This window comes from Ogataea polymorpha (genome assembly GCF_001664045.1).
Source record: "Ogataea polymorpha strain NCYC 495 leu1.1 chromosome Unknown OGAPOscaffold_7, whole genome shotgun sequence".
NCBI classification, from domain to species: Eukaryota; Fungi; Ascomycota; class Pichiomycetes; order Pichiales; family Pichiaceae; genus Ogataea; species Ogataea polymorpha.
In genome coordinates, this window is record NW_017264704.1 from 728,367 (window position 1) to 754,531 (window position 26,165).

General features: G+C 56.6%; 16 protein-coding genes across 16 annotated transcripts; 4 read left to right on the forward strand and 12 right to left on the reverse strand.

Annotated features, from left to right (window-relative positions):
- The first annotated feature begins 2 nt into the window (after window positions 1-2).
- Window positions 3-1,010, forward strand: OGAPODRAFT_17527 (uncharacterized protein). Its single transcript, XM_018355172.1, has one exon. The coding sequence runs from the start codon at window positions 23-25 to the stop codon at window positions 962-964; it is 942 nt and encodes a 313-aa protein (XP_018208888.1). The 5' UTR covers window positions 3-22; the 3' UTR covers window positions 965-1,010.
- A 142-nt stretch (window positions 1,011-1,152) lies between these two features.
- Window positions 1,153-2,518, reverse strand: OGAPODRAFT_96015 (uncharacterized protein; the record flags this gene model as incomplete). The annotated part of the gene is made up of 1 exon (XM_018357858.1): window positions 1,153-2,518. The coding sequence occupies one exon, from the start codon at window positions 2,516-2,518 to the stop codon at window positions 1,436-1,438; it is 1,083 nt and encodes a 360-aa protein (XP_018208889.1). The 3' UTR covers window positions 1,153-1,435.
- Window positions 2,519-2,580: 62 nt separating this feature from the next.
- On the forward strand, window positions 2,581-7,258 carry OGAPODRAFT_96016 (uncharacterized protein; the record flags this gene model as incomplete). Its single annotated transcript, XM_018357859.1, has 1 exon — window positions 2,581-7,258. One exon carries the CDS (start codon window positions 2,581-2,583, stop codon window positions 6,745-6,747), a length of 4,167 nt encoding a protein of 1,388 aa, XP_018208890.1. The 3' UTR covers window positions 6,748-7,258.
- Window positions 6,795-7,050, reverse strand: OGAPODRAFT_10549 (uncharacterized protein; the record flags this gene model as incomplete). The annotated part of the gene is made up of 2 exons (XM_018353221.1): window positions 6,795-6,809; window positions 6,844-7,050. 2 exons carry the CDS (start codon window positions 7,048-7,050, stop codon window positions 6,795-6,797), a joined length of 222 nt encoding a protein of 73 aa, XP_018208891.1.
- A 324-nt stretch (window positions 7,259-7,582) lies between the features above and the next one.
- On the forward strand, window positions 7,583-8,312 carry OGAPODRAFT_17528 (uncharacterized protein; the record flags this gene model as incomplete). Its single annotated transcript, XM_018355173.1, has 1 exon — window positions 7,583-8,312. The coding sequence occupies one exon, from the start codon at window positions 7,586-7,588 to the stop codon at window positions 8,267-8,269; it is 684 nt and encodes a 227-aa protein (XP_018208892.1). The 3' UTR covers window positions 8,270-8,312.
- Window positions 8,313-8,322: 10 nt separating this feature from the next.
- Window positions 8,323-9,252, reverse strand: OGAPODRAFT_10551 (uncharacterized protein; the record flags this gene model as incomplete). The annotated part of the gene is made up of 1 exon (XM_018353222.1): window positions 8,323-9,252. One exon carries the CDS (start codon window positions 9,250-9,252, stop codon window positions 8,323-8,325), a length of 930 nt encoding a protein of 309 aa, XP_018208893.1.
- A 61-nt stretch (window positions 9,253-9,313) lies between these two features.
- On the reverse strand, window positions 9,314-10,220 carry OGAPODRAFT_17529 (uncharacterized protein). The gene has a single exon (XM_018355174.1). The coding sequence runs from the start codon at window positions 10,171-10,173 to the stop codon at window positions 9,601-9,603; it is 573 nt and encodes a 190-aa protein (XP_018208894.1). The 5' UTR covers window positions 10,174-10,220; the 3' UTR covers window positions 9,314-9,600.
- Window positions 10,221-10,485: 265 nt separating this feature from the next.
- Window positions 10,486-12,317, forward strand: OGAPODRAFT_78243 (uncharacterized protein; the record flags this gene model as incomplete). Its single annotated transcript, XM_018356433.1, has 1 exon — window positions 10,486-12,317. One exon carries the CDS (start codon window positions 10,486-10,488, stop codon window positions 12,253-12,255), a length of 1,770 nt encoding a protein of 589 aa, XP_018208895.1. The 3' UTR covers window positions 12,256-12,317.
- Window positions 12,318-12,669: 352 nt separating this feature from the next.
- On the reverse strand, window positions 12,670-14,793 carry OGAPODRAFT_40466 (uncharacterized protein; the record flags this gene model as incomplete). The annotated part of the gene is made up of 1 exon (XM_018355393.1): window positions 12,670-14,793. A coding segment is annotated over one exon (2,124 nt), but the record flags the coding sequence as incomplete, so codon positions are not given.
- A 320-nt stretch (window positions 14,794-15,113) lies between these two features.
- Window positions 15,114-15,634, reverse strand: OGAPODRAFT_14925 (uncharacterized protein; the record flags this gene model as incomplete). The annotated part of the gene is made up of 2 exons (XM_018353441.1): window positions 15,114-15,464; window positions 15,623-15,634. The coding sequence occupies 2 exons, from the start codon at window positions 15,632-15,634 to the stop codon at window positions 15,114-15,116; spliced, it is 363 nt and encodes a 120-aa protein (XP_018208897.1).
- Window positions 15,635-16,071: 437 nt separating this feature from the next.
- On the reverse strand, window positions 16,072-17,602 carry OGAPODRAFT_96023 (uncharacterized protein; the record flags this gene model as incomplete). The annotated part of the gene is made up of 1 exon (XM_018357860.1): window positions 16,072-17,602. The coding sequence occupies one exon, from the start codon at window positions 17,600-17,602 to the stop codon at window positions 16,253-16,255; it is 1,350 nt and encodes a 449-aa protein (XP_018208898.1). The 3' UTR covers window positions 16,072-16,252.
- An 81-nt stretch (window positions 17,603-17,683) lies between these two features.
- OGAPODRAFT_51872 (uncharacterized protein) lies at window positions 17,684-17,971 on the reverse strand (the record flags this gene model as incomplete). Its single annotated transcript, XM_018355719.1, has 1 exon — window positions 17,684-17,971. One exon carries the CDS (start codon window positions 17,969-17,971, stop codon window positions 17,684-17,686), a length of 288 nt encoding a protein of 95 aa, XP_018208899.1.
- Window positions 17,972-17,984: 13 nt separating this feature from the next.
- Window positions 17,985-19,444, reverse strand: OGAPODRAFT_17530 (uncharacterized protein). The gene has a single exon (XM_018355175.1). The coding sequence runs from the start codon at window positions 19,131-19,133 to the stop codon at window positions 18,024-18,026; it is 1,110 nt and encodes a 369-aa protein (XP_018208900.1). The 5' UTR covers window positions 19,134-19,444; the 3' UTR covers window positions 17,985-18,023.
- A 126-nt stretch (window positions 19,445-19,570) lies between these two features.
- On the reverse strand, window positions 19,571-20,958 carry OGAPODRAFT_17531 (uncharacterized protein; the record flags this gene model as incomplete). Its single annotated transcript, XM_018355176.1, has 1 exon — window positions 19,571-20,958. A coding segment is annotated over exon 1 (1,090 nt), but the record flags the coding sequence as incomplete, so codon positions are not given.
- A 32-nt stretch (window positions 20,959-20,990) lies between these two features.
- Window positions 20,991-22,400, reverse strand: OGAPODRAFT_17532 (uncharacterized protein). Its single transcript, XM_018355177.1, has one exon. It carries the CDS (start codon window positions 22,376-22,378, stop codon window positions 21,038-21,040), a length of 1,341 nt encoding a protein of 446 aa, XP_018208902.1. The 5' UTR covers window positions 22,379-22,400; the 3' UTR covers window positions 20,991-21,037.
- A 95-nt stretch (window positions 22,401-22,495) lies between these two features.
- OGAPODRAFT_17533 (uncharacterized protein) lies at window positions 22,496-25,908 on the reverse strand. The gene has a single exon (XM_018355178.1). The coding sequence runs from the start codon at window positions 25,767-25,769 to the stop codon at window positions 22,551-22,553; it is 3,219 nt and encodes a 1,072-aa protein (XP_018208903.1). The 5' UTR covers window positions 25,770-25,908; the 3' UTR covers window positions 22,496-22,550.
- Between the last annotated feature and the right edge of the window lie 257 nt (window positions 25,909-26,165).

The window sequence follows — 26,165 nt, forward strand, 5'->3', positions numbered from 1 at the left end:
TAAAAACTTCCAGCGCTAAAATATGGTTGCCGCAGAGCTCCGCCATCTGCTCACCATTGACAAACGCTCTGTGGCGCGGCTGGGGAAGCTCGTGAACCGCAGGTTTTTGATTGCCCGCCAACACGCGCTCGAACAGCCTGTGCTGTGCAGAACAAGCCCGCGGCAGGCTGTCGACGAGGCGGCCGGCCTGACGTGTCAAAGCCACATTCTCAAGGCCCACAGCAAGGCCGGATACATTGCTGCGTCGGACATTGTTCGCATGTACCAGCTGAAACCAACGAAATACGCCTCCAAGCCCGTTATCAGAGACATCATCAAGGGTCGGTATCTGCAGACGTTGCAACCAACGGGCGCACACTATGTGTTTTTCGACTCGTTTGCCGACGCGGCGGTGTTTTGGAGTGATGTGCGCTCGGCCCTGTTTAACGGCTCGTACGTATCGTTCACCTTTGTGAACTTTGAGGATGAAATGGGCCAGATGTTTTTTCCGGTCCTTGCTGACACTAGAGTCCGCAAAGAGCTGGTGAATTGGGACGTCCTCAAACACAACATGGACCATAAAATGCATGCATTGCAGGATCACCCACATCTATCAAAGCTCCTGACTCTGCTGAAACAACAGCCGTGGCTGGACCCACACCAGGACCGCGGACTGCTCGAGTTTCTGCAACAGCATCCCGTCGAGCGGTCCCAATGTGTTGTGCTGCACAACATCCCGAAAAACACCAGCCGTCGCCGGCTGCTAGACTCATTTTGCGAGCTCAACTTGTACCAGACCCACGAGCTCGGTCTGCGCCAGGTGTACACCGACCGAACGACCGGGTTGAGCACGTACGTCGCGATATTCGAGACCGACGCCGACGCCTGGCGGTGTGTGCTGATGGCGGACGGCGAACACCTGTTCTATGACCCGGAACTGCCGCTCGTGCGCGCGGAGCTGCTCGACGAGAGAATTGGCGGCTAGTTGTTGTTACTGGCAAGCATCAGCACGGGCTCGGCCGCAAAACACGCACATTGAACAGTACGCTGCCGCCGAATATTGCCGGCGGTGGCAGGCCGTGTGCACCAGTTTATATATCTTATCGAGATATTTACGTAAATTTACGAATATTTGATATTTAGAGATTTATTCCCCGTATATTTTATGTTTCGAGTATCCGTATACGATGTCTTGCGCGCGCCGGACGCGGCCGAGCAGGCACGAGCGTGTGTGCGCAGTCTCACCGCGCTGAGTGCCGCGTACGAGGTGGCGGAGGTGGCTGTTCTCGGGGACAGTTTGGAGAGCGTGCGTGTGGCTGTGGCGGAGCTCGAGTGTCACGGATGGGGCGCGCTGGTGCGTCGTTGCAGGGTCGCGGGCCGGAGAGGCCTTCGGGTGTGGCTGGAAGCGGTCATTTGCCCGTCGCGCGTGCGCCAGGCCAAACTATAGCGTGTGGACCTATTCCTCGAAACGGCGCCAGCCCTCCCTGACCAGCGTCCACTTGTCGTTCTCCACCAAGACGTATTTTTCCCATATGCCCTTCTTCTTCCAGAGCACGACAATGCTCTCGTTGTCGGCCCAACCGAGCACGCCGCAGTCGTTGACGGCGTCGTCTTTGGTGTCGATGTGGTAGCTGACAAAGGACCACACGGAGCGGAAATACGTGGGCATGAGCGGGACGGCGCTGAGCAGGTGGAGCCGATTGGCCATGGCGGACTCGGGCTGCGGGTCGGCCGCGGTGAGGTTGTACACGTGGAGGGTGTTTTTGTCGCTGAGCACGGCGAGCTTGGAGTCGTCGGGCGAGAACTTGATGGAAGTGACGGTGGCACGGTCGAGGCCGCGGCGCAGCTCGAAGCGCAGCGAGCACTTGGCGGTGTCGTGGATGCGGATGATGGTGCCTGTTTGGGACGCAGACGCGATCAGGAGTCCCGAGTTGGAGATGGCGAGACACTGGATCCTGGACTTGTGGGCCTTGATGATGGAGATGAGGTTGCGGTCGCGGTGTGCAGGCGAAACGTCCACGAGCTGGATCTGGCCAATAGCGCGACCGGGGAACGCGAGGAAGCTGGTCTGCTCGTTGACACTGAGCTCTGCGACGCCCGCTTCGTTGTCGTAGGTTTCGTGCTGCGCGAGCAGCTTGGGCTTGGATTCGAACGCGTGGATCAGAACCTTGTTTTTCAGCACCACCACGATCAGAATTCTAGAGAGCAGCACGTTGAGGATCGGGCTCATGAACTCCAGCATGATGGACGGCTTCTTCTTCAGGTCGTCCCAGATGCACAGCTTGTTGACGGGGAACCGCGGCTGGCGACCGCCGCCAACGAGCGCGACGTAGTTGGTGCGGTGGAGCATGGCGATCAGTCCGACGCCGCCGTTCGTGCTGAAGGTACGCTTCATGCGCAACTCCATCGGGTCTGTGTTGTACACCTGGAACCCGGACTCGTGGCACACGGCAAAACACGTCTGGTCCTGGTTGAAGGCGGCGTTGAGCACGGCCGGCTCGTGCGCGCGCACGGACTCGATTGGCCGGTGTGTGTTCATCAAAAGTAATTAATAAAAATTAAATTAAATTAATTTACCTTGTTTTCCTCAGTTTTCTCCCCATGACTCTTTACAGCGGCCAGGTGCCCAACCCCGCAGGCGTGTATCCGCTCAACGGCGAGGACGCCAGCGGCACCAAGGAGCCCGTTTTCCCCGACTTCAGGATTTGGAAACACTCGCCCAAGGACGACATCATCATGAAAAACCACCTGCAGAAGGGCTACTACGAGGCCGCCGCCGTGCCGAGCGAATCGCACTCGGGCCGCCAGATCTTCACACAGCTGCTCAACCGCACCACGCCCGACGTGTCGGAGCCCGGCTCGCGCTGGAAAATGGGGCTGCTGAGCGACGTCATGGTGCGTGCGCTTGCCCGCCGTCGCGAGATCAACAAGATCCGCTCCAAGTCCACGTACCGTCCGCCGCCGCGAGTAACGCTCACGGACCACAAGCGCGACCTGTGGATGCGCAACCTCGCGGACGCATCGATCCCGCTGCGCCAGCTGGCCCGCGCGATACCGCACGGCCTGCGCAACCGGTTTTTGCTCGAGCAGTGCCTGGCGCACCGCGTGCCGGTGCTGCGCGCCGTGTGGCTTGTGCGCTGTGTCTCGGCGAACGAGCAACGCCAGCTGAAACGCAAAGTCCCCAACCCGGCCGCCCTGGGCAAGTGGATGGTCGAGTGGACCGAGCAGGTGGTGCAGTTTCTCGAGCACGTGGTTGCCGCCTCGTTCGCGCCCGCATCCCGCGATGCGTGGCGGTTCCGGCTCAGCTACATTCTGGATCTCAGCAGCAACCTGTTTCTGGAGGACCTGCTCAGTAGAGAGACGTTTCTGGCGTGGATTGTGAGCTATCTGGACCGGCTGCTGAGATCAGACCAGCACAAGCTGGTGGCCGTGCATTTCCAGTTTGTGCGTCTTTTCTGGTCCAAGCTCATTGCCGTCGACTATATCTCCAAAGAGCTGGGCGAGAAGCTGCTGCGCGCGGTGTCGACGGTGCAGCAGCCGCGGCTGTTGGCCGAGTTCCGGCTGCTCGTGCAGTATCTGTTTTACTACAATTCGGACGCCTTTATCATTCCCAACTCGTGGAACGCGCTCAAGTCGACGCTGCGCGCGGTGATCGATCTGTCGTACCCGCCTGTATGCGAGCAGTACAGGCTGATTGCGTACCGCAACGAGTCGATGATGATCGATGAGTCGGCCGCGGACGCGTATACCAACTTTGGCAGCAAGAAGGCCGTTGCGGTCATGCAGCGGCTCGAGGCGGTGCGCACGCTGTCGCTCAAGACGCTGTGCCGCGATACCTTCGAAGACTCGTCCGACGACGACGCCGGTGCCGCAGACGACTGGAAAACCACGCTGGGCCTGCTTCTTCGGTGGAGCATCACCACGTTGCGCGAACAGGACAGCGGTGCGCGCATCTGCGCCGTGTGCTCGCTGCTGCGGCTGCAGGTGCAGCAGCTCGGGCAGGTCAAGTCCAAGAAGAACAGACACCTCAAGCTGGAGCTCGAGATGACCATCATCGATTTTGCGTACCAGATGGCTGAGACGCTGCGGCTGAAAGAGCCCGAGCACGGTGTGTACAGTCTGTCGCGGTTCCTGCTGCTGGTGACCGAGCTGCACGCGCTGGGGCTGTTTGTGCTGTCGTCGTACCTGCGGCGACTGATTGCGTCGGGCGTGATCTATCTGCAAGACGCAGACTCGTCGTGCTACGTGCACCTGCTGATTCTGGACGCATTGCCCGTGCAGGACTCGAACGCGCGCAACATTTTGCGCCGGCTGGCGGACTCGACCGGCGTGGCGCTGCGCACGGCAGAGGCGCCCGCGTTGCAGGAGCGGCTGGCCACGGCGCTGGACTCACTACCGGCCACTTTTGACCTCGACGCGTTGTGGCCATGCGACGAAACCGACCCAGAGGCCGAGCCGCTGGATATCGGCTCGCGCGCACGGCTGTACCCTTGGTTCAGCGCGCGGCTGCGCCAGGACGCCGTGTGGCTGCAGACGCCCGACGCGCTGCTGTTTGTGTACCGTCTATGCGACGAGCGATTCCGCCAGACAGCGCCATTTCTTGCGCTCGCCGTCGAACACGCCGACACACAGCCCACAGTGCCGCGCGCAACACTGTCGCTGCTGCTGCGGCTAGTTGCGTTCCACACAGAGTTGCTGGCTTACTGCCACGACGGAGAGTCGACGCTGCTCCAGCGGGTGCACGGTTTTCTTGCCGCATGGGCGCAGACGGACAAGCACGGCGTGAGCACTTTGCTGCCGGATGTGCGTTTCGACACGCAATTGATGCCGCCGTTGGCGCCGCCGCACACAGACGTCTCGCCCGACCAGCTGGACACGAGCCTGCTCGGGCTGCTGGGCCTGTCGTCGCCTGAACGACTGCTCAACGCGGCCGAGTTCTCGCACTCACTTAACCAGGCCATCACCCAATACTGGAACGTGGCCAGCAACGTTGCATATGCGCCCACGAGCAACACACCTGTTGCCCGCCTTTTGAAACAGCTCCAGCTTTGGCGGCGCGCCGACTTTGCAGCTGTGCTGCTCTCGCACCTACGCAAGTTCGTGCTGCCGACGCTGGCGCTCGACTACGACGCCTCGCTGCGGCTTGTGCTGCGACTCATCATCGACGGCTTTGTCGACATCCACGCCGTTCTGCAGCTGTTTGCCGGTACGGCGGGCGACGATTTTCATAGCAACGGTGGCGAGCGGCTCGCTTGGGACCTGCTGTTTTGCGACGAGTTTGAGCTCACGCCCCACGACGCGCTGCTGCTTGCGTGCGAGCGCAAGACGTACCGTGTGGCCCACACGGCTGCGTTTGCCCGACACCTTGTGCGTGTGCTGTGCAACGCGGCCGTTGCAGCGCCACGGCCGGCCTCGGCGCTCACTGATGTCAATCTCGTGGCTGCCGGGGTCGGGGTCGACGACCTCAACCCGCTTTCAGAGTTGTCTGTGGTGCCCGTCGAGCAGACTCCATCCGCGCGGCCGCTGCGCACGTCGGCCAAAATTCGTCGGCCCAACACCCTTCTTTCCAACGGTCTCTGGTTCATTCTGGCTACAGACCGACACATGCTGCTGGACTTGTTGCGCGACGCAGAGCAGGCCAAGACCCAGACCAACAACTTGCTTGGGTTGGTGGGTGTGGCGGGCGAGGAGTCCGCACAGGCTACGCTGGACCCGCTTGTGCGCAGGCTGAACTACTTTTCGCTGCCGCTTGTGCAGCTGCTCTTTGCCCGATTGTTGCCCGAGACTGTGCGCGACGAAGGTCCCGCAGTGCTTCTGCTAGGGCTGCTCGCGCAGCTGGACTGCAGCAGTGCCGTGCTGGCGGGCGACCTGTTTGAGCTGCTCGAGGACCCCCTCAAACTGCGCGTGCTACACTCCTGTGAAGAGCTGTACCTGGGCTCTGAACAGTTCCCTAGGCTGCTTGTGAACGGGCGCAACTGCACCCGCATGCTGATGGACATTGCGTCAGCGTGCTCGCGGCTGCGCGAGCCCAAGACCATCACGCTAAGCGACTCCTTGGTGTTTTCGCTCAACCTATCGCTCGAAAAGCTCATGCACTACTGCTCAAACATGGACGCCACACGTAGCCTGGATGACCTGGAGCGTGCGGTGATGTTTGTGTCGCGGATCGTGCTTATCCACCGCAGCTTTTTGGTGGATTTAATCCTTAAACGGTCGGTCAATCTACAACGAGACGTTTTTCTGGTGAATTTGACCAAACTGTTCAGCCACGCAGTGATGGAGCGCAACTTCCGGCTGAAAAACCTGCTCTACGACACGCTCATCTCTTTGAAAGTGCAGCTGGCCGAGGCATTGAACACGCCGAGCCAGCCGGCCACGCAGACTCCGCAGCCACCATATATCACGTCGTTGTCGCTGAGCAAAGGAACACCAACCTCGTCGTCATTTTTGTCGCCGACAAACTCGCCGCTGCCAACTGCCGGCGCGCAGGAACGCACCGTGCACACAATGAACATCACGCCGCCAAGCTACAACAACAAGCTCAAGTTCCTGCTTGCTGACCCGCGGTTTGCGCGGTTGCGCGACGACAACTTGCCCGAAAATGAGCACAGGTACTACTTGGTGGACAAGGCGGGCGAGACGATGGTGCGGTTCCACGTGCGCGGCGCCGAGTTGATAGAGGACGCAACGCCTAACACGGGCGTCAACGACGCTTGTGTAAGCCTGCAATTTTTCAACGCAAGCATTGAGAAAAAAAACCCTGCATAGTCAAAAATATAACACCATTTATTAATCAGCTATGTATTCGTCGAATGTCATTTTACAAAGTCCTTAGAGAGCAGAGACAACGGCACCCAGGGTCACGAGGCCTGCAAACAGGGCAACCAGCTTGGAGTTGGAGCCAGAGTAGGAGATTGGGTTGGACAGAGCGGCAGCACCGGCAGATGAGGTCGAAGAAGAGCCGGAGGAAGAGTAGGCCGAAGATTGGGCAGCGGAGCGAGAGCCAGAGGCACTGGAGGCAGCAACGTTAGCGGTACCGACCAAGCTGTAGGATTGGGAAGAAGAAGCCATTGTGAATTGTCTGAAGAGTGTTTATGTCGAGACACGGTGCGAGACAGGCCTATTTATATTTGTGGATGGTCCCGGATCACAGCACAACACGGTTCTATTTTTGGTGTGCGAAGGAGTGCGGCTCGAGGAAATATCTTACCCAAAATGGAAATTCTGCTAGTTACAGAAAGAGGTAAATATTGCTTCAGACTAGCCATCCCAGCTTCGCATCAGGTTTGGCAACGCCTCGTGGATCTGTAACAAGCGAGAAACTGGAGCGCAGGTCGCACTTGAAACGCCAGAAGCCGTGAACCCTTTGCCGCGCACAGGTGTGTGCCTCTTGGCGTGATTTATTGCGCACCGTGTCACAGGGGCTGGTTTCTACCGCGTTTTCGCCGATTAGGTAAGCGGGTTTCCAGATGTTATTAATATGCCTGATTCGGAAACCTAATGAGGAACAGATGGCTGGTTTTCTAGAGCAAGGCTTGGCAGCAGATGCTTAGCGAGTTGTCTGGTATAAGAAGCCGCTAGCAGGGTGTTGATGATCTGCCAGATCATGCTTCCGACAATTTACCCGCATAACATCGCTCTTGCTGCAGTTCCATTTTTAACCGGTGTCTATGCGGCCAGCGGGTCCCTCGACGGTGAGGCTATGAATTCTGGAGGGTCGGACGAGTCCGCTGTGGCTTCCGTGGCTGTGGAAACTGCCACAACTGCCGCTGTCGAGACCGAATGGCAGGCCGGGTCTACTGCCACCTCAACCGCTGCCGGGGACCAACTTGCATCTGCCACGACGTCCGAGTATGCCCCCGCCACCAGCTCTGCCTGCGGTGGCGCATACGCGCAGTGCGGCGGCCTGGGATACTCCGGAAACACCTGCTGCCAAGCAGGGTATCAATGTGTGACAGCCAACAGCTACTGGGCTCGGTGTGTTGCCGCATCGACGCTCGCCTCGTCAGCCGTTAGTGGCTCTGCCAGTGGCTCTACCAGTGCCTCCACCAGCGGCACAACATACACCACCACGTACACCACGCACTTCTCCTCCACAGTCGAAAAAAGCGGCTCCTCGTACGTCACCGAGGGCAGCTCCGTGGTGACGTCCGTTGTCAAGAGCCGTTCTGTGGCAACTGTGTCCGAGAGCAACGGATGTGCTCCTCTCAGAATGTATGAGGGCTCTTGGAAAAGCAAGGCCCTGATTGGTGGGCTTTTGGGAATGACTCTGTTGATGGGAATAAATTAGGGGGAAAAAGGGAAACAAAATAAATAAGGAAAGAAATAGAACCTTCGCGATTATTATCTTCTCCTGTACAGTCTATAGAAAAAGCGCATGTTTTCCAGCTTCAGAGGATACTCGACGCCGTCTGGAACACGGTACCACTCGCTGTCGCTGGATGACACAAGCTCCCAGTCGCGCGCACGGCCGGGAGGCCCACAGAGAACAGTGTCGACGAGGAAGTAAACGGGGAACCGCTTGGAGCCCACAGTGATGTGTGAGTAGGAGCCTGCAGACTCCAGAACAAGAAACAGGGTGCCGGGTCGGCATTGTGACAACCCATTCAGCAACGCAATGGCCTGTGTCCTGTCTTCCGCAAAGAGCTCGTTCGTGGTGAAGCAGCACGTGATCAGGTCTGCCGCCCGCAGCCTGTCCATCACTTTTGCGGGCAGCTGCAACACGTCTTCGAGAATAAACTCGAGCGCGAGCGAGTGCTGCACGTTGAGCAGCCGCGGCCGCACCCACTGGTCCGTCACATACGCCGCTATCTTGTCCACCACGCTGCTCCAGTCGCTGATGTCCACGGCTGTCACGTGCCACGACCTTGCCGTGCTGCCGATTGGCAGCGTCTCGAGCAGCCGACCAAAAACACTGCCCAGTGCAACCAGCTCTGCGCCGGCTCCCGCGCCGATATTGACGACCCGCACACACTCGTGCCGTGCCAGCATGTCGCCAATCTCGCCTCGCGCGAAAAACCAGCTGTACGCGAGACTTCGCGACGACGACCACCGCGCAGCGTACGCCTGTCGCTTGTCCTCTGTGCTGAAGGCCTCCATATAGTTCCTGTTGAAAAGGTCGCCCTTCACCTGCTGCACAACAGCCTCGGTGTCCGGCGTGACCCAGGGCACAAATAGCGCCAACGTCTCCATCTCAGACAGTCTCAGTTCATTTTTGGAGCCCGCTTCGAGGTGCTCTTTTCTGGCAGCACTTCGCGCAATCCGCCTGCTCATTATAAAATTTTTTTTCCCCCGTGGAAAATTCTTAACCATTCAATCTTCACCACCGGCTGGCCGCTGCTTTGTTAGCTGCCGCTTGTGGTGCTTGTCGGCGCTCGAGAAGCTAGTACAATCTCCTGTCTACCGTCCGCACGGACGCGTATCGATGGGAGGCCGTCCTCCGGGACTATGGTACAGGAAGCTCCGTCGAGGGATTGCAAAACAAACGGGCCTGGAACTCTCACTTTTGTGATCGAGTTCGGCCTGTGGCGGTATATTCCTAATCCTTACGAAGTTCCTAGGAACAGTGATCGTTTGGGAAACAACCATATCGCATACATTCATCTGTAGTTCGCCTATACCCTAACAGCACGAGCTGCCTGTAGCAGAGCCCTGCTGGTTCACGTTGAGCTTGTCTGCTGGCACGGCCAGGTCGTCGCCGTTCTTCTCCAGAATCAGCGACGCAAGCTTGTAGAACACCTCGTTGACATTCAGCCCCGACTTCGCACTGGCCTCCATGAAGGGCACATTCAACTCCTCTGCCAGTAGCTCGCCCTGCTTCTCGCTGACCTGTCTGCTTTCGGTGTCGTCGCACTTGTTGCCCACCAGAAACAGCTGCGCCTCATCCTTGGCGTGCTGGTTGACCGTCTGGTACCACTTCTTGACGCTCTCGAACGAGTTCTCGTCGCACACGTCGTACACAATAATGATGCCCATGGCTCCGCGGTAGTACGCCGTCGTGATCGTGCGGAACCGCTCCTGCCCCGCCGTGTCCCACACCTGCAGCTTGATCTTGCTGCCGTTCAACTCGATGGTCTTGATTTTGAAGTCGATGCCGATCGTCGTGATGAACGAAGGGTTGAACTTGTCGTCCACGAACCGCAGAAGCAGACACGACTTGCCCACGCCCGAGTCGCCGACAAGCAGCAGCTTCATGGTCTTGTCAAACGTCTTTGCGCGATTTGCCGACATGGATGTTTTTTACACTTGTCTTTAGCAGATAAAGAAAATCGGGGGGACTGCGATGTAGGGTACCAATATATATTTGCCAGGAATGCCCGGGCCTGCAAATTGCGGAGTCCATAGGCCTGTCACCACACACGGCCCACGCTGGCGCTGTTAGTGCCCGCCCTCTGCAGCGCACCGACTCTGGGCCTTTGGGGGAGGACCGTGTCCGGGTAACCCCAAAGACCAGGACAAGCACATCTCGGCCCGGGTAACTCAATTTTCTCTCATCTTTTCTTCGACATGCCTACCGTCGCCGTGGACAAAGCCGATCTGTTTGCCCTGCTGGGCAAAAACTACACCACGGACGAGTTCGACGAGCTGTGTTTCCAGTTCGGGATCGAGCTCGACGAGGACACCACCGACGACGTCAAGGGGACAGACGAGAGACCGGAGCTGAAAATAGAGGTCGGTGCAAACAGATACGACATGCTGTGCATCGAGGGCATTGCGCAGGCGCTGAACGAGTATCTGGGCCGTGTTGCGCCTCCTAATTATAGACTCAGCGCGCCAACGACGAGTTTGACGGTGAAGCCGTCGACGCAGCAGATCAGGCCGTATGCGTGCGCGGCCATCTTGCGCGGGATCCACTTCACCCAGAGATCCTACGACTCGTTCATTGCGCTGCAAGACAAGCTACACACCAACCTGTGCAGACATAGAACGCTGGTTGCGATGGGGACCCACGATTTGGACACTCTGAAGCCTCCGTTCACGTACGAGGCCCTGAGTCCTTCGGAGATCAAGTTTGTGCCTCTGAACCAAACGGTCGAGCTAGACGGCCACCAGTTGATGGAGTTCTACGAGAAGGACAAGAACCTGGGCAAGTACCTGCACATTATCAGAGATTCGCCGGTGTATCCCGTGATACTGGACTCGAACAGGACCGTGTGCTCGCTGCCGCCGATCATCAACTCGGACCACTCTAAGGTGAGTCTCAACACCAAAAACGTCTTTATCGAGATCACCGCCACCGACAGGACCAAGGCAGAGATTGTCGTCAACCAGCTGGTTGCCATGTTCTCGAGATACTGCGAGCAGCCGTTCAGCGTGGAGCCGGTCGAGATTGTGTCGGAACACAACCACGAGTCCAGAATCTGTCCCAACTTTGCCCAGCGAACGCTCAAGTGCGAGGTTCCCTACATCAACTCGTGTCTTGGTTTGCAGCTGAGCCCGGCAGAGGTGTGCAAGCTGCTGTCCAAGATGTCTGTGCAGGCGGCTCCTTCGCAGTCCGACAAAGACATCATCGACGTTAAGATCCCAATCACGAGACCAGACATCCTGCACCAGTGCGACGTCATGGAGGACTGCGCCATTGCGTACGGCTACAACAACCTCAAGAAGACTACTCCCAAGACCGCTGCTACTGTGGCCCAACCGCTGCCAATCAACAAGGTGGCCGACATTCTGAGAGTGGCCTCTGCCCAGAGCGGCTGGCTCGAGGTGATGCCGCTGACTCTGTGCTCGCACGACGAGAATTTCAAGTTCCTAAACAATCTGGACGACTCCAGGGCCGTCAAGCTGGCCAATCCAAAGACGGTTGAGTACCAGGTGGTGAGAACGAGCCTTGTTCCGGGCATTCTCAAGACCATCAAGGAGAACAAGGATCACTCTCTGCCAATCAGGGTCTTTGAGTGCGGCGACATCGTTCTCAAGGACGACTCTGAAAGAGGCGCCTCCAACCAGAGAAACTGGTGTGCAGCGTACGCTGGCAAGGCGTCGGGCTTCGAACTGATCCAGGGTCTACTTGGGAAAATCATGCAGACCTTCAGAACGCCGTGGCTGTGTGCTGCCGACGCCAAGTCCGGCAAGAAGGGCTACTGGATCGAGCAGGACGACTCGGTCAAGATGTATTTTGCTGGAAGAGGAGCTAGAATTATGTACAGAGCCAAGCCCGAAGCACCAGCACAGAACATCGGCACCATCGGCGTGCTTCATCCGGAGGTCTTGACCCGGTTCGAGCTGCCCTTCGCCGTGAGCCTGGCCGAGATCAACGCCGAGGTGTTCTTATAACGTTAATCAGATAAAGGTGATTTCCAGGTTACGTTCGTCTGTCGGGAACTCGTCTTCGTCATCATAGATGTTAGTAGAGTCTTGTTTTTTCCTTTTCTCTGTCTCCACTGCGTTCAGGTTTAATTTGGCATTTTCAGACCTGCTCGGCTTTTTTCGTTCGTTCAGCTTGAACGGCCTGTATTCCGCCGTCTCCGGCCCCGTCTCCGGCTTCACCACCGTCATATTGAACGGCGACACCGTCTTGCGGTCTCCAGAGTCGAACGACTGGCCCGACGGCGGCGTCTTCAGATTGAACTGCTTTAACTGGCTACTCGAAGGCTCCGTGCCCGCCTCCTTCGCGATCTCCTCCACTTGTTTGGCCAGCTCGTCCACGTCAAACAGTTCCTGCTTCTGCTCCTCCTCCTTGACGCCCTCCTCGTACATCTCCCACCACTGCTTATTATTTTTGCGGAACAGCCTGTCGTACCACCTCTTGGACTTGCGTCCCTCGTGGGTTTTCGCCGCCTCCTCAAAATCGTGCACCAGCTTCCGCTGCCGCTTGGTTTCCTCCTCGTCTGGCTGGTCGATCTCTACAAACTCTTCGTTCAGCACCTCCCACCCCATCTCCTTCATCAACTTCGGCATCACCTTCCTGTACTCCATGTGTCCCTGGACCAGCTCCGAGCAGTTGAAGTTCTCCACCTCGTCGACGGGCGAGAGACCAGCCACACGGCTCAGACCACCGCTGGTTGCACGGAACAGATATCCCAGAATCCAGTCTTTCTTCGAGTACCCGTTGACAAAACGCCCGCTCACAACCGACCGGGCCATCGCGACCTGGTCCTGCTTCACCACAAACGGCGACCCAAACAGATAAACGTTCTCGACAAGGCCATAGTCGCCGCGTTTGGCAAGGTCCAAAAGACAGCTGTAGATCACCCGCGCGCCAAGACTGAACCCGACAAGCGTGATGGGCCGGAAACCCAGCTTGCCGCGGCGCAAGGTGTCTGCCAACACCAGTCCTGCGCTCCAGGCCCGGTCCAAAGACACGTTCCAGGGATTGTCCAGCAGATAGCCGAGCTTCGAGAGCATCATTGGCAGCTGCACGGCTGCCATCAGCGTGATAAGGACCGTGCTGCCGAGAATCTGCTGGATCGACTGCGTGAGCACCTCGGACGCCAGAATATTGATGGTCTGGCCCATGCTCGTGAGCATCTCTGGCTCCCACAGCAGAGAGTACAAATCGCCCATGACAGGGTCGATTGTGCTGAACGGCAGCCGCACGTCGTCCAATTTGCCCGACATCCACCCGCTCACCGTGAGTAACAGGTTCACTCGCCCCGTGTTGTGCAGCGGCTTGAACTCGAACGTGTTGACGGCGCCCACGCGTCGTCCCATGCCCTTATTGCCGATCCGCATGCCGGTCAAAACCCCCGTCGACGTGATGATGGTGGTGCCTGCCGTGCCTGCCAGAAATCCAGAGGTGCCGCCAATTCCCACCGTGGTGAGCCCAGCAGCTAGTCCGGCACCAATGACCGGAGCCAGCATACCGGCACTCAAACCTATCACGAGCCCTCCGGCCACGGTTGCAAACCCGATCTTCACCAATTTCTGCTTGCGGTACTTGCGCTTGTGCTCTGCCAGGATGTCCTTTTCGTCCCAGACCTGGGAGTTGTTGAGACGGGCCATCGAGGCCTCCATCTCAAGCGCGTCGGTGATGCGGCGCTCGAACTGGAACACCGCCAGCTGCTCGAGCCCAATCGACGCTGCAAACTGCAACAGTAACGTCCGCGACCGCGCGTCGTATGTTGACGACTCCAGCAGGATCAGAAACAGGTCGCAGATCAGCGTCCAGCGGATATCGATGTCAAGCGTCGATTCCGACGCGTCGACGCCGATCGTCTGCACCGTCTCGGGCCGCAGCTTGTTGTCGAGCGTGAGGTTCGTGTTGAGCCAGCCGACCAGGTCGCTGGCCTCGATGCCGTGGCAGCTCAGTTTCTCAATCATCTCGCGCTCGGCGCCCTCCCTGATGTCCAGATGCTCGTACAGCTGCGCCATGACCCCCATGCTCCACCGCGTGAACGATTTCTGCGCCACAGCGATCTTCTTGTAAACGCTCGACGAACCGGATCCTCGCAGCAGCGACAGGTCGAGGTGCAGCCGGAATATGATCAGCTTGACCAGCGCAGCATACGCCACTTTTTGCGGTTCCGTCAGCATCGCGCGCGTCGAGTACAGCTGCTCCTCGAGCTGCGTCGCGCTCGGGTCGATCGTCTCGTCGATCGTCTCGTCAGTAGTCTCGTCTACAGCCTCGTCAGAGCCCCCCTCGCCGTTGCGCAGCCTTCGCAGGTTCGAGTTTTCGTTCTGGAACAAGAAATCAAACTTCTCGTTCATCTCCAAATACTTGGCCGCCTCCTCCTGCGCCGAGATTCGCGTGTACCCCTGGGACGACTCTGCCTTGTTGTCTATCGTCTCCGCAGACTGCACAAACGTATCGATCTTCTCGCCGCGGATGTTGTAGAAATCGTCGTGACTAACCTGTATATCCATCTCCTTCCACTCCTCGTCGTCGGATGTGCTATGGAACGAGCCGTCGTCCTTGTGCGCGGGCGTCTCCAGAGCGTCTCCACTATCTGTCTCTGGCTCGCTAGGCACTTGGCCGTGCTCCACCACCGTCACGCTGTCCCCGGCAAGCCGGAACTCAACAAAATCCGTCTCGTCTGTTGGGTCGGGCGTGTCTCGCGGCACCGTGGACATAAATCAGCTTAAATAAATAAATAATAAAATAGCGACAGGTTTCATGCACCGCCCGAAACACACTACGAAAACTTACAATTCTACCACATTCGAATGACACTCTATTACACTATTCCGGTCAGCTACTCCTCGTCCTCCTCGTCGTCAACAGCAACGCTGTAGAATTGCAGCTGGTACTCGTTCTTCTTGACAGACACGAATCTGATCCAGTCTCTGATCTGGTTCTTCTTGAGGTATCTCTTGGACAGGTACTTGAGGTACTTTCCAGAGAAATTGGTGGTGGAAACAACCACCACCTTGGCGGCACCCTCCTGCGTCACGGTGATGTCGTTGCCGAGGTTTCCAAGGTGGCCATCGACCTTGATGTGCTCGACAAGGTACTTGACATACGAAGCTGGGTCGAAGACGCCGTTCTCGGTTGGGCCAGAGCAGTCGACGGTGAACTTCTTGGCGACTTTTTGGTTCTTCTTAGTCTGAGAGGTTAGGATGGGCAGAGCTACACTCGTGATTACTTTTAAGCCTACCGCAGAAGCACTGCTTCACGGAATAGCCATAGAGATTGCGAACGCACCGACCTGCGGTGGAATCACTATAGGGCATAAAAGAAACACCAGTGTATGTTGATACATACGATTGGAGCCATTATGATGATACGAGGGGTGGAAAGTGTTTTTTTTAATATTTTTTTTCAAAGCACTAGGTGTGAAAAAATTAATAAAGTGAACAAGCCCTCGGCGACGTCACATGACACAAGGGTATATTTATTTCTTATAGTATACACGAACAAATACCAACCAGGGCAATTATGTAGCCCCATTTGGGCGAAACCGTGTCTGGAGAACCAGCAGACGACGATTGCGATGCAAAGCTGGACATGGACTCGGCCGACGATGTGGATGAGTCTTTCCCGTTGGACGCGCTCGACACGCCCAGCACAGACTTGGCTGCCGTTCCTGAGGCGTCCGTGATGATGGAGTCTCCCTCGACGCTGGACGCAAACGACGTGATGGCCGCGGCGATCGTGCCTGTGGCAGACGAATACTCCACGTCTGTGACCTTCTGGAAATTCGAATAGAAATGGCCAGTCGTAGTTGTCTCTTGTCTTCTAAAAACGTCTAGATACATGTCGACACGAAAAAAACAAAGCTAAGAGATTAAAACCGCTCCAAGCATTCTTGCATCTCTCAGTTAGGCGCATTCTGCAGGTACTGGATTTTGCACGAACTTAATGTAAGGAGAAAATAGCCAGAAAAAATTCCAGTTACTCCGATGACGTCACAGGCGTATCGGACGGGTTGAGTACTTTGTTGGGGTCGATCGCCAGCTTCAGCCGCCGCACAGCATCCCACTCTGGTCCCTCGTTCAGCAGCACACTCGCACCGCCCAGCTCTACCAGTCGGCCCTGCGCAAAGTCCTCGCTGACCACGAGCTTTGCGACGCTTTTTGTCACGGGACTGACTTCGCTAGGCGTCTGCGGATGTAATTTGCAAACAGGCACCACGACGGCAGCTTGGCCAAGCCGCTCGGCCAATTTTACCAAATTCCCCGCGTGCTTTCTGTCCATCTTGAATACGCCCACGCTCTCTCCTGTCTGCAGCGAACAGTGCGCAAACCCAAAGTTGCCCACGTACGTGAGAGGCAACTCAGCGTGATCGGCCAATTCGACCAGACGGTCCGTCTTTTGTGTTGCAAACAACACAAGATACTCGTCCGTCTGCGGCTCGAGCGCGATCTCCATCTCGCAGATGGTCGCAAACTGGCGTCCCAGCGGTGCAAGGATGCGCAGCGTCTCGCGCGAGGCGGTGAACGTTGTTCCGTCCGCAAGCACCACCTTGGCGCTTTTCAGGCTCGCGAGCGGGTACCCGTTGACGGAGCAACCAGGGGTCGTCAGACCCAGCCACGACAGCGCCAGGTCCAGCGGCCGGGCGGTGTTCATCGCGCTCAGCCCGCGACTGTTCGCAAACGTGCCCACGTCCGCGTTGCACTCGCAGGTGACGGTGTTTGTGCGCTCGTTATACGCCAAAATGCGGTCCATCCGGCCCAGATCAACCGTCAGCCCGTACTGGTCCTTTTTGTACCCGTCGAAAGGCACTCCCACATGCACCGGCACGCGGTACAGCTGGCACAGCTTCATCACCACCGCCAGCTGCTGGGCGTCCCTGGGCCGGATTCGGTACATCTTCGTCATGTCTGCATCTTTATGGGACCACAACACAGAGCCCCAGCTGGGTTTTTCGGTGATAGTTCGCCACAATTCCTCGTCCACGTCGTCGCTGTTTAGATTGAGCTCGGTTTGGAGTTTCTTCACACACCGCTGGAAAAGAGCATAGTCGGCCGGAATGTTGAACGAGCTCGCACACAGGTCCGCCTTGGTCGTGGTGGAGCCCGCGGGGAACAGGTCGCGGGGCGGATTCTGCCGCGTGCTGGTGCGGCCCATGACAAACCCTGCCCCGAGCGCAACGACCATTACCAGCAGCTGCATGCTGAAAGGCGCGTCCTTGGCGCTGTCCGCGGGCTGCGGAACGTGTGTCCGTCTGGATGCGCGCGTAGAAACAAACCGCAGACCGCTCAGGGCCCGCTTGCCGGACGACGCAAAACAGGTGCCAAACATTACCCCACAAATTGGTGCACGGGTGGTTTTCCCTAGAAGGCGTGCTACAATTTCTCCAATCCAGTCGTTACCTATATACACTCACTTGCGCAGCTGCGCGAGGAAATTGTTTTGCTTCAGCTTCTGTCTGTGCACCTTCTTTGCCTGCTTTCTCATGTACCGGAACTCGTCGGTGGCTTTGAGCTGGGCCTCCTGGGCCTCCTTGTCGAGCAGCGTCCACAGCCAGTCCGGGTACTCCTCGTCCTTGAGCGCAACAGCGGGTTTGCCTGCCTTGAACACCTGGATGTTCAGCGGCGTGCCCTCCTTAACCGACGACTGCAGCAGCGCGCGCACCGCGCTGAAACGTCTCACCAGCCCTAACGTGAACATGAATAAAAATTTTCCATAACTAATTTTTTCTCTTTTCTGGCTGTGCTACTTGCTACGCTTTCACCGGGTACAGCATTCGGAGCCAGAAGGCGCCCCAGCCGCCGCCCAGAAGCAGTGCCTCGCTGTGCTCTGTGGTCTTTGTGCGCGCCACCAGCATGCGTCTGATCTTCCACTCGCGGTACGGGAGCAGCAGGAGCCCCGACACAGCGCAGGTGACCACCACAAAGATCTGGCACCAGAAATACGGATTTGCACGCGAATCGTTGACCAACTCCAGAGCCACCACCTCGGCAACCACGTACGGCAGTCCTGAGACCATGCTGATATACGAACTCGCCGGCATGAGGTCCTCACCAGAGCCCACAATGTCTGCCGTGAGCGGCATGAAGTTGACCCAGTTGACGCCTAGCATCAGCCCCGACAGAATCGCAAACACAATCATCTCGGCGTACGTGGTGACAAAGACCCAGAACACGCCCGCCAGCAGCGCCAGAAGCAGCGAGCAGATGATGGTGGTGTTGCAACGACCGAGAACGTCCGACACGTAGCCCAGCAGCGGCCGTCCTACAAGCTGTGCCACGTTCAGCACGGTCATCACGATGGCACCTTGGTCGCTGCTCAGGCCGATGGACGTGCAGAACGACGAGTACGAGAACAGCATGATGGCGTACGCAAAGTTGTACACAAAGCTCCACGCACACACGTACTGCACGGGCAGCGCTTTGATCACGTGCCAGACGAACAGACGGCGAGTTTCCCGCCACACGCTCGTGTTTTTCGAGTTGAAGGGCCGCCGCGGCCGCACTAGCGCGATGGATATCGCCAGCATCGCCCCGCACACAAGCCCCATCATGCGCAGCGCCCACACTTGGCTGCCTGTTCGCTCAATAATTGCGCTGGACGAGCGGCTGAAAATTAGTCCTGAGAGTCCTGCCCCTGAATAGCCGATTCCGGACGCAACAGACCGTTTGTGCAGGAACCACGACGGCAAGATCACGACAGAGGGGCCGGCCACAAGAATAAACCCGACAGCCATCAGCAGGCCCTGGAACATCATCAATTGCACCACGTTTTTGGCAATCGACGCTAGCCAGAATGAAAGAAACACCACCGCGCAGCCCGCACCCATCACCAGCTTCAATGGATATCGTTTGGCCAGCATGTTTCCGAACTGCGAGAACATGAAGCTGATTCCAAGCGAAAGACCGCCAACCGTAGCAAACTGTCTTTTTGTGGCTCCGGGAAAAACGTCGGCTTCCAGATAGTAGTTCAGGTAAACTCCAAACGCAGAGTTCACTCCCCACGAAAAAGTGTTGATGCTGCACACACACCCGGCCGCCACCCAGCCCCAGAATGTGCCATCTGGCGGGGTGTCTTTAAGATCTGCAACATTGTACTGTCCGTCGTACAAACTCTTCACTCGAGTGATCTCGTTCTTGTCCTTGGGGGCCTCTATCACGCCTGAGGCGCGACTGAGCACCCGCTGAACGCCCGATGGAGACTGAGACTCCTCCGGCGGCGCGGTCCCAAGCGAGACTGCGGAATTTGTAGACATTACTAATACAATTTATTTTGTTATAATTTATTTCACCTAACCATCTATTTTTATGAATTGTGGCCTAAATAACGCGACTTGTCTAGAAACAACTGTCCTGGCTCGTCAATCAAAGGCGTGCCCATCTGGTCGACGGGCCAGCAAAGATCCATCACATCCCGTGCCCACGCTCGGTCGCTCTCGGTGAGCGGCTCTGCCACGGCTCCCTCAAGCCGGGATTTTTTCACAGAGCTGTGCACAGCCCCGTTTTGGTCCTGCCAGAACGACTCGTGGTAAAGCACTTTCAGCACTCGTGTGTCCAGCTGCCGCTCGCGCGCTGCGTTGTACAGCGGCTTGATCACCAGCAGCTTATCGTACTTGGAATCACATCTATACCCGTAGTGTGTGCGGAAATAGTTGATAGCAGCCACCGCGTTCCAGATCTCGCACGGCTGTCGTTGCAGAAAAAAAAGCACCAGTACGGCAACCAATCGCGCGCTCAGCGGCGTCCGCGTCCAGTCCAGGTACCGTAACGCCATCTGTGGGCCGCTGTGTGCTAGCATGCGTGCCAGAAACAGTTTTGAGAAATGCACCCTCAAACAGCTGGGGAACAGAAATTTTTTGCCGATTCTAGTTCCGCCCAGCTTCTCTGCTGCCTGCGCCACAACGGGCCCCACCAACGGCTCCACGTTGATCTGCTTGAATGACATCACTCCCAGACACGCCAACCGACTGTCAAGCGTGCTCAGCTTCTCGAAAATGCGCAGAAACGTGTCGGCATCCGGAACCAATCCCTGCACACGCAGTCGCTCCAACACCCAGCTCTCGAAGTCGTCCTCGTCGCTATGGCGCAGCTGCCGTTTTGCAGCAACGGCCCTATTGTACGTGGCTACCGCCGGCGTCTTGCGCCACTGCGAATAGATGTTCAGCATCGCCACAACCTCGCGCCACCTGCCACGGTCGTATAAATAACGGCAGATGACGTCCAGCGTGGCAGCCGTGTGCGAGAACTCGTACTCGGTTCCCAGAAGACGCAAGACTGCCCGATCGACCTCCTCGTCTTGCCTGCTGCTCACCAGCTGCACCACATACCGTCCAAACTCGGTGTTTTGCAGCTGGGCCAACTGCGCTCGCCAGTCAGCAGAACGGCCCAACACACGGCTCTGGGAGTGCGGAAGCACGAATTGACGTACCACGGCCACGTCGCGACACACGGCCCGCGCAAAGTCGCCGCGCACGCCCTGGTTGAGGGCCTGGATCAGCCGCTGGAACCTGAAGTCGTCGGCGTACGTGCCCTGCCGTGCAAAGACGCCTGCGCGCACCATGCGTCCGCGGCGCGGCAGCAGAATGGGCTCAGGCCGGCGCAGGACCACGGCCGCAAGCTCTGCTGCGTCCAGGGCACGCAAATCGCGCGCGCCCGTCGCAGCCAAGGATAAAGCACGGCTCATCTCGTCGGTCCCCTCTTTTTCTCTACCCCGGTTTTTGTGTGATTTTAGTATTGGCATTACATAAGCGAGAAAAAATAAAAGCTGCTACTGCAACGGCTCGGACGACGAAGACAGTCTGTTGAGGTGGAAGTAGACGTCTGTACCATAACCTTCCATGCTGATGAGCTTGAGGTCACCTGAAAAGTAGCGCGCGTACAGTCTGCTGTGCGGCAGGCCGACGCCGAGCCCCATGAACGGCGGCTTGTACCCGTTCTCGGGCTCGACGATCTTTTTCGCAGAGGTGTAGAAGTACGTCCAGATAAGCGGCACGACCGAGCGTGGAATGCCGCCACCCTCGTCGCTCACCTTGATGGTGATGTCCTCGTTGCCCTCGGACACGACCACCTTCACGGGCGGGAACTCGATGTCCTCGATGTCTTTATCTGGGTGGAGCGAGGTGTGGTGCTCGACAGTGGCTCTCAGCGAGTTTTTCAGAGTCTCAAACAGCATGTGCACGAGGTGGCCCGGCACGTACATGAAATTGAGGTCCTCTGGCGCCCAGAGCTGGACCTTGGGCGCCTCCATGATGTTGTAGTGCTCCTCGCACGCGAAACGGGCTGCGTCGATTGCGTCCTGGGCGATCTCCATCACGTTGGTGTCGAGACAGATAATGCCGACGTAGTTGTCGTTTGTTATGTTCATGGTGCTCTGTTCGTACAGTGCGATGGTCTGGCCAATCAGCATCCGGATCCCGATCCGGCTCATGTAGAAGCGGTCGAGAAATTGGTTGATGCTGCCGTCCAGATACGCAAAATTATTTTTGTGCTTCCAGTGCTGCACGCCGCGAGCGATTGTGGTTACGGTTGCGTCGTGTCTTTTCTTGATTTTGACGAGCGTCTGGTTCACCAGCTTGTTGTAGTCGAGCACGTCGCTCGTGTAGGACACGTCCGACGGCGTGGGGACGTAGTATGCACGCCGCGTCGGCTGCCGTCTGGGAGCGTGGTCTGTCTCGTCGCGGGCGCGCGCGTGGAGCTGTTCGATCACAATGCCATCGTCCTCGAACTTGGTGGGGCGTGCTGCGGCATGTATGCCCGGGGCGGCGATTTTTTCTGGCGACGAGGGATACAACACCGCGCGCATCTCGTCGCTGATGGACGGCTTGGGCAGCGACGTAAGCTCCTCGAACGACTGGGCGTACCAGTCGCGCACACGCTGGATGGACGGGTCGTTGTTGAGCCCCGACGGCAGCTCCTCAAGCTCCTTCACGCGGTGGCTGAGCCGGATCGGCAGCTCCTCGACAATGAAGTTGGACGCATGGAACACCGATCCGGGCGACGGTTGCGGGCCAAACTGGACCATCTGCCGCAGCGACACGCCCGTCTGTGGCACACGGGCAAGCTTGTATATCTCGCGGCGTAAAGAGTCAGTCAGTTTCCAGGAGGACATGGAAAAATGAGGCCATCGAAGCGTCTGCTGTCAGAAAATAAAAATAATTCTTTCAGGTGACTAAATCAGCTAAAATAGACCCCGGCCAAATGGTAAAAAAAAATAGTGCATAAAAATAATCTGTGCAATAATAATAATTAGCAAAGAAAAATGCAAAATACACATTCACCGCTTACCGGCCGCCCACTGCCGTGAGCATGGCGCCGTTCACGTCGTTCAACAAATTATTCACCCTCTCGCGTCCGTAGTTCAGATTCTCGTTCAGTAGCCCCGTGAAACGCTCTTTGCCCAACATCAGCCGACCTAGAAGGTTGCGGCTACCATCGATCACGTTCGACACCAGCGTAAAGCTATCCAGATTGATCAGTTCCAGCTGACTGCCAATCATTACGAGCAGCAAAAGCAGCATGAACGGCAACCAGAAGAAAAGCAACCGTTTGTCTGCGTCCAGAGTCTTCTGAGACGACTTGAGCGCCAGCTCCAACGCCTCCTCCGACGAGTCCTCCGCCTCCTGGGTCTTTGCCTCCGCCTCGTGGCCTTGGAAATTGAGAAGCGCCCTCTCGCCCTCTTCTGTAGGGAAAAGCTCGTGGTACGACGGAAGCATTTCCTCGCGCGCGTCATCCGATGGATCACTGTCGCTAAGATCTGGCATTGACGACACGTTCTTTGCGAAAGCTTTGCGCATTTTGAGCCACAGACTCACGCCTGTAGCACGCGTATTCTTTCTTTCCGAATTTCGCACGTCTGGCAATGATTCCACGTCCAAGTCGTCTTCGTCGTCTGCCTCGAACTCCATCTCATCATCCGGCTCCTGCCACCTCTCGTCCGGCGAGTCGTTGTCGAAAAAGTCTGCCTTGTCCACGCCGCATTTGCCAACGGCAACAAACTTCGGGTCGAACGCCGGCTCGTCATAGTCGTCGAAAATCGACTCGATCGACTCGTTAGAGAACCGTCTGTGGCTTGAAGGGAACTGCGCTCCCTTAGTGTCGTCCAACAGATCCAGCACATTCGAGTCGGAAACATCCATTAGCGAAATATCCTCGCCTAGCCTCATCGACGCAACAGCACCGTAGTTCACCAACAGTTTGATCACCGCCCTCTGCCCGTTGATAAATGCATAGTGCAGAGCAGTAAGATCGTTCAAGTCCCTAGTATCGACTTTACACCCGTTTTCCACCAAATAGCGACACAGCTTGACGTATCCCTTGATACATGCAAGATGCAACATGGTGTGTCCTTCCAAAGTGCAAATGGCCCAGTTTGGAACGGCGATCGGCGAATCAGGCAGTTTTAACATCGACAGGAATTTCAGCAACATTTCCTCGTGGCTCAGTGACGTTTTGGATAGTTCTGTCATCTTGAGAGTGGCCTTCTCAACCCACTCATCATAGCCTGCTGGCTGCGGCGACTTTTGCCGTTGCTGTTGCGGCATGTTGGAGCTGTTGTTTCCAATGATTCGTTTGGCGATATTTTTGGCGTCTTCAAGCTTTCCGTTCATCTTTAGCCCCACAATCTGCAAAGCCAGCTCCACTAGCTGCCTGTCAGAGTCGTCAGTATACGTAAACACTTGCTGTGACGTGGAGTTCATTATTCCCGTTCTTCCCTCTTTGGAAGAGTCTTCCAACGTGACCAAAACCGGTCCTGCTTGCGATGCCGGCGGCAGATACGTCACAATTGTCGAGTCCGACCAGCAATGAGTGGCCAATGCCACGTTAGAGCCAAACTTAACTGCAAGACCCGGCCGGAAGTTCGAGCCCAACAAAGTAACCTCGATACCACCTCTAATAGGACCCTGAGCAGGAATAATGCGTTGGATCGACGGCACCGATTGTTGGGAGCCAGAAGAGTTGTTGAGCGAGCTCGCAAGATTGAGTCCAGATTGACTCTGCGTGAGATTAGCAAACGATGCCTTTTTCTCGGGTGTGCTCGAGAAAATGCTCGTTGCGGAGGAAACACCAAAGCAGTTCTGCGGCGAGAGGTTGTCCGAGCTCATTGGCGAGTTTGCATCCCTCTTGCCGACGCTCGACGAGAACGAGTCCTGGCGTGCTCCCAGCGCCTGCTTCGATCTCTGCTGCTGGACAGCATCGTAATAAGTTCCAGTACTATCTGCTGGAGATAAATGTCTCTTTTGACGCTTGTATGTTCTCGAATCGTCTGCGGCAAGAGGTGTTTGCTGTCCCAAGGAGGGGCCTGCCATTGCCAAATGAGTGGCTGCACTGGTACTGGTATTTTCGCTCGAGGACTCGTCGATCGAGTTGATTGCCGTTCTTGGTTCTTGTTTGACTTGCATTTCCTGCTCTGGCGAGTTCGACTGCTCGCCATCTTTTAACAACTTTTTCCGGTCCATTATAAGGATCGGCTGAGATAGCGTTTTTCCCAGTACGTTACCCTCAGCGTCCTTGAGCACGAAAAATAGCCTGAACCCATTTGGCTCCTGGTGGTGTCTGCAATAGCATACGATTCTGGTCAGCAGGTCGATGGACTTCACGTTTGCGGCATTACCAGTGGGCCTAGGGAACGAGATAACCTCCTTGGTGTTGAAAATGATGGCTCTTCTGGGAACATTCAAATTCCAGTTGATGGAGTCCTCGGCAATGCCACGTTTGCGTCTCGAGGCACGCTTCATTTCTCTTCTCATGCAGCGTTTGCAAACGTTGCAAGATCTCAGTTTCTGATACTGACCATCGGAGGTGGACGTATTGCTGGCCCCAACCACAAACGTGTCGAGGAAAAGCATATGAGGCTTGACGCTTTCGGGAATCTCGTTGTTTTCAAGCGTCAACTTAGGTTTGGCTATGGTGTCACGCGGAAGATGCAGCAAAAACTGTGGAGGCGGAGGCGAAATATCCAGCTGAATTTTCATCTGTGTCTCGACCCGTGACGACGACGGCAGCTCCTTAATCTCCAGGTTGTACATCAAGTTGTCGTTACAAGTAATATACTCTGGAGGCAGAGTGCTGGTGGTGACGTCATTGGAGTCACCTCTCGTCTGAATTTTGTCCGAAAGTTCTTCAAAGCTGGGAAGTTCAGGCACGTTCGCAAAGCCACCAAACTTGAGCTGCATCAACAGTTGGCGACTTTTCTCAAACATTTCAAACTCTTCCGACTGTCCGCCTCCGTGAACGTTTTCATTGAATGTGTGCTCCGGAATAATAAACTCTGGCATATCGTCGTGCTCTATCTTGATATCGTGCGAACCTTGCCTTGAAAGCTCGTTTTTCACAAACGCGTGCAATTCTTCGTCAAAGTGGTTACGCTCGTCTCCTGCTCCCTGGTCATATAATCTCATATCCAGGAACTCGTCAAGTACATCTTTGTCGTCGAAGTGGGCACCGAGCATCTCCTGCATCGGCTCGCTCATTTGGGGGCTCATAGAGAGCAGTCCGTCCATGGTGTTGTTGTTGTGCGTTGTAGCCTAACGAAGGCGCGGGCGTAGCTTGATTCGTGTGTCGTAAAGTCGATTACAAATTCTGTTCCGCAAAGGAGCGTCCTCTCACTTTTGTCTATCACCTGAAGGTAATTGTAAAACAGGAAAATCTGTTGGGAATGCGATTGAATGTAAATTGTAGGTCCCACTTGTTTTAAATAGAAAAAAAAAGTATTGGAAAAAATGCCGGGGTTACCCGGAAATGAGTCGGAATCATCACCGGGTGTTGGGAAACGTGTTGGACTTACCCTCAGCGAATTCTACAGGGAAGGCTGCTGACGCTTCATATACATGCTACGTCTCAGAGATGATGCAAATGCTCTCGCGAATTCACGGGTTCGTGCCAATCTGCCAGCACCG

Excerpts from the sequence above, each read along its gene's own strand:
- OGAPODRAFT_17527 (XM_018355172.1), top strand. The coding sequence starts at position 23 with ATGGTTGCCGCAGAGCTCCGCCATCTGCTCACCATTGACAAACGCTCT.
- OGAPODRAFT_17529 (XM_018355174.1), bottom strand. The coding sequence starts at position 10,173 with ATGAAGCTGCTGCTTGTCGGCGACTCGGGCGTGGGCAAGTCGTGTCTG.
- OGAPODRAFT_17530 (XM_018355175.1), bottom strand. The coding sequence starts at position 19,133 with ATGCTGGCCAAACGATATCCATTGAAGCTGGTGATGGGTGCGGGCTGC.
- OGAPODRAFT_17532 (XM_018355177.1), bottom strand. The coding sequence starts at position 22,378 with ATGTCCTCCTGGAAACTGACTGACTCTTTACGCCGCGAGATATACAAG.
- OGAPODRAFT_17533 (XM_018355178.1), bottom strand. The coding sequence starts at position 25,769 with ATGGACGGACTGCTCTCTATGAGCCCCCAAATGAGCGAGCCGATGCAG.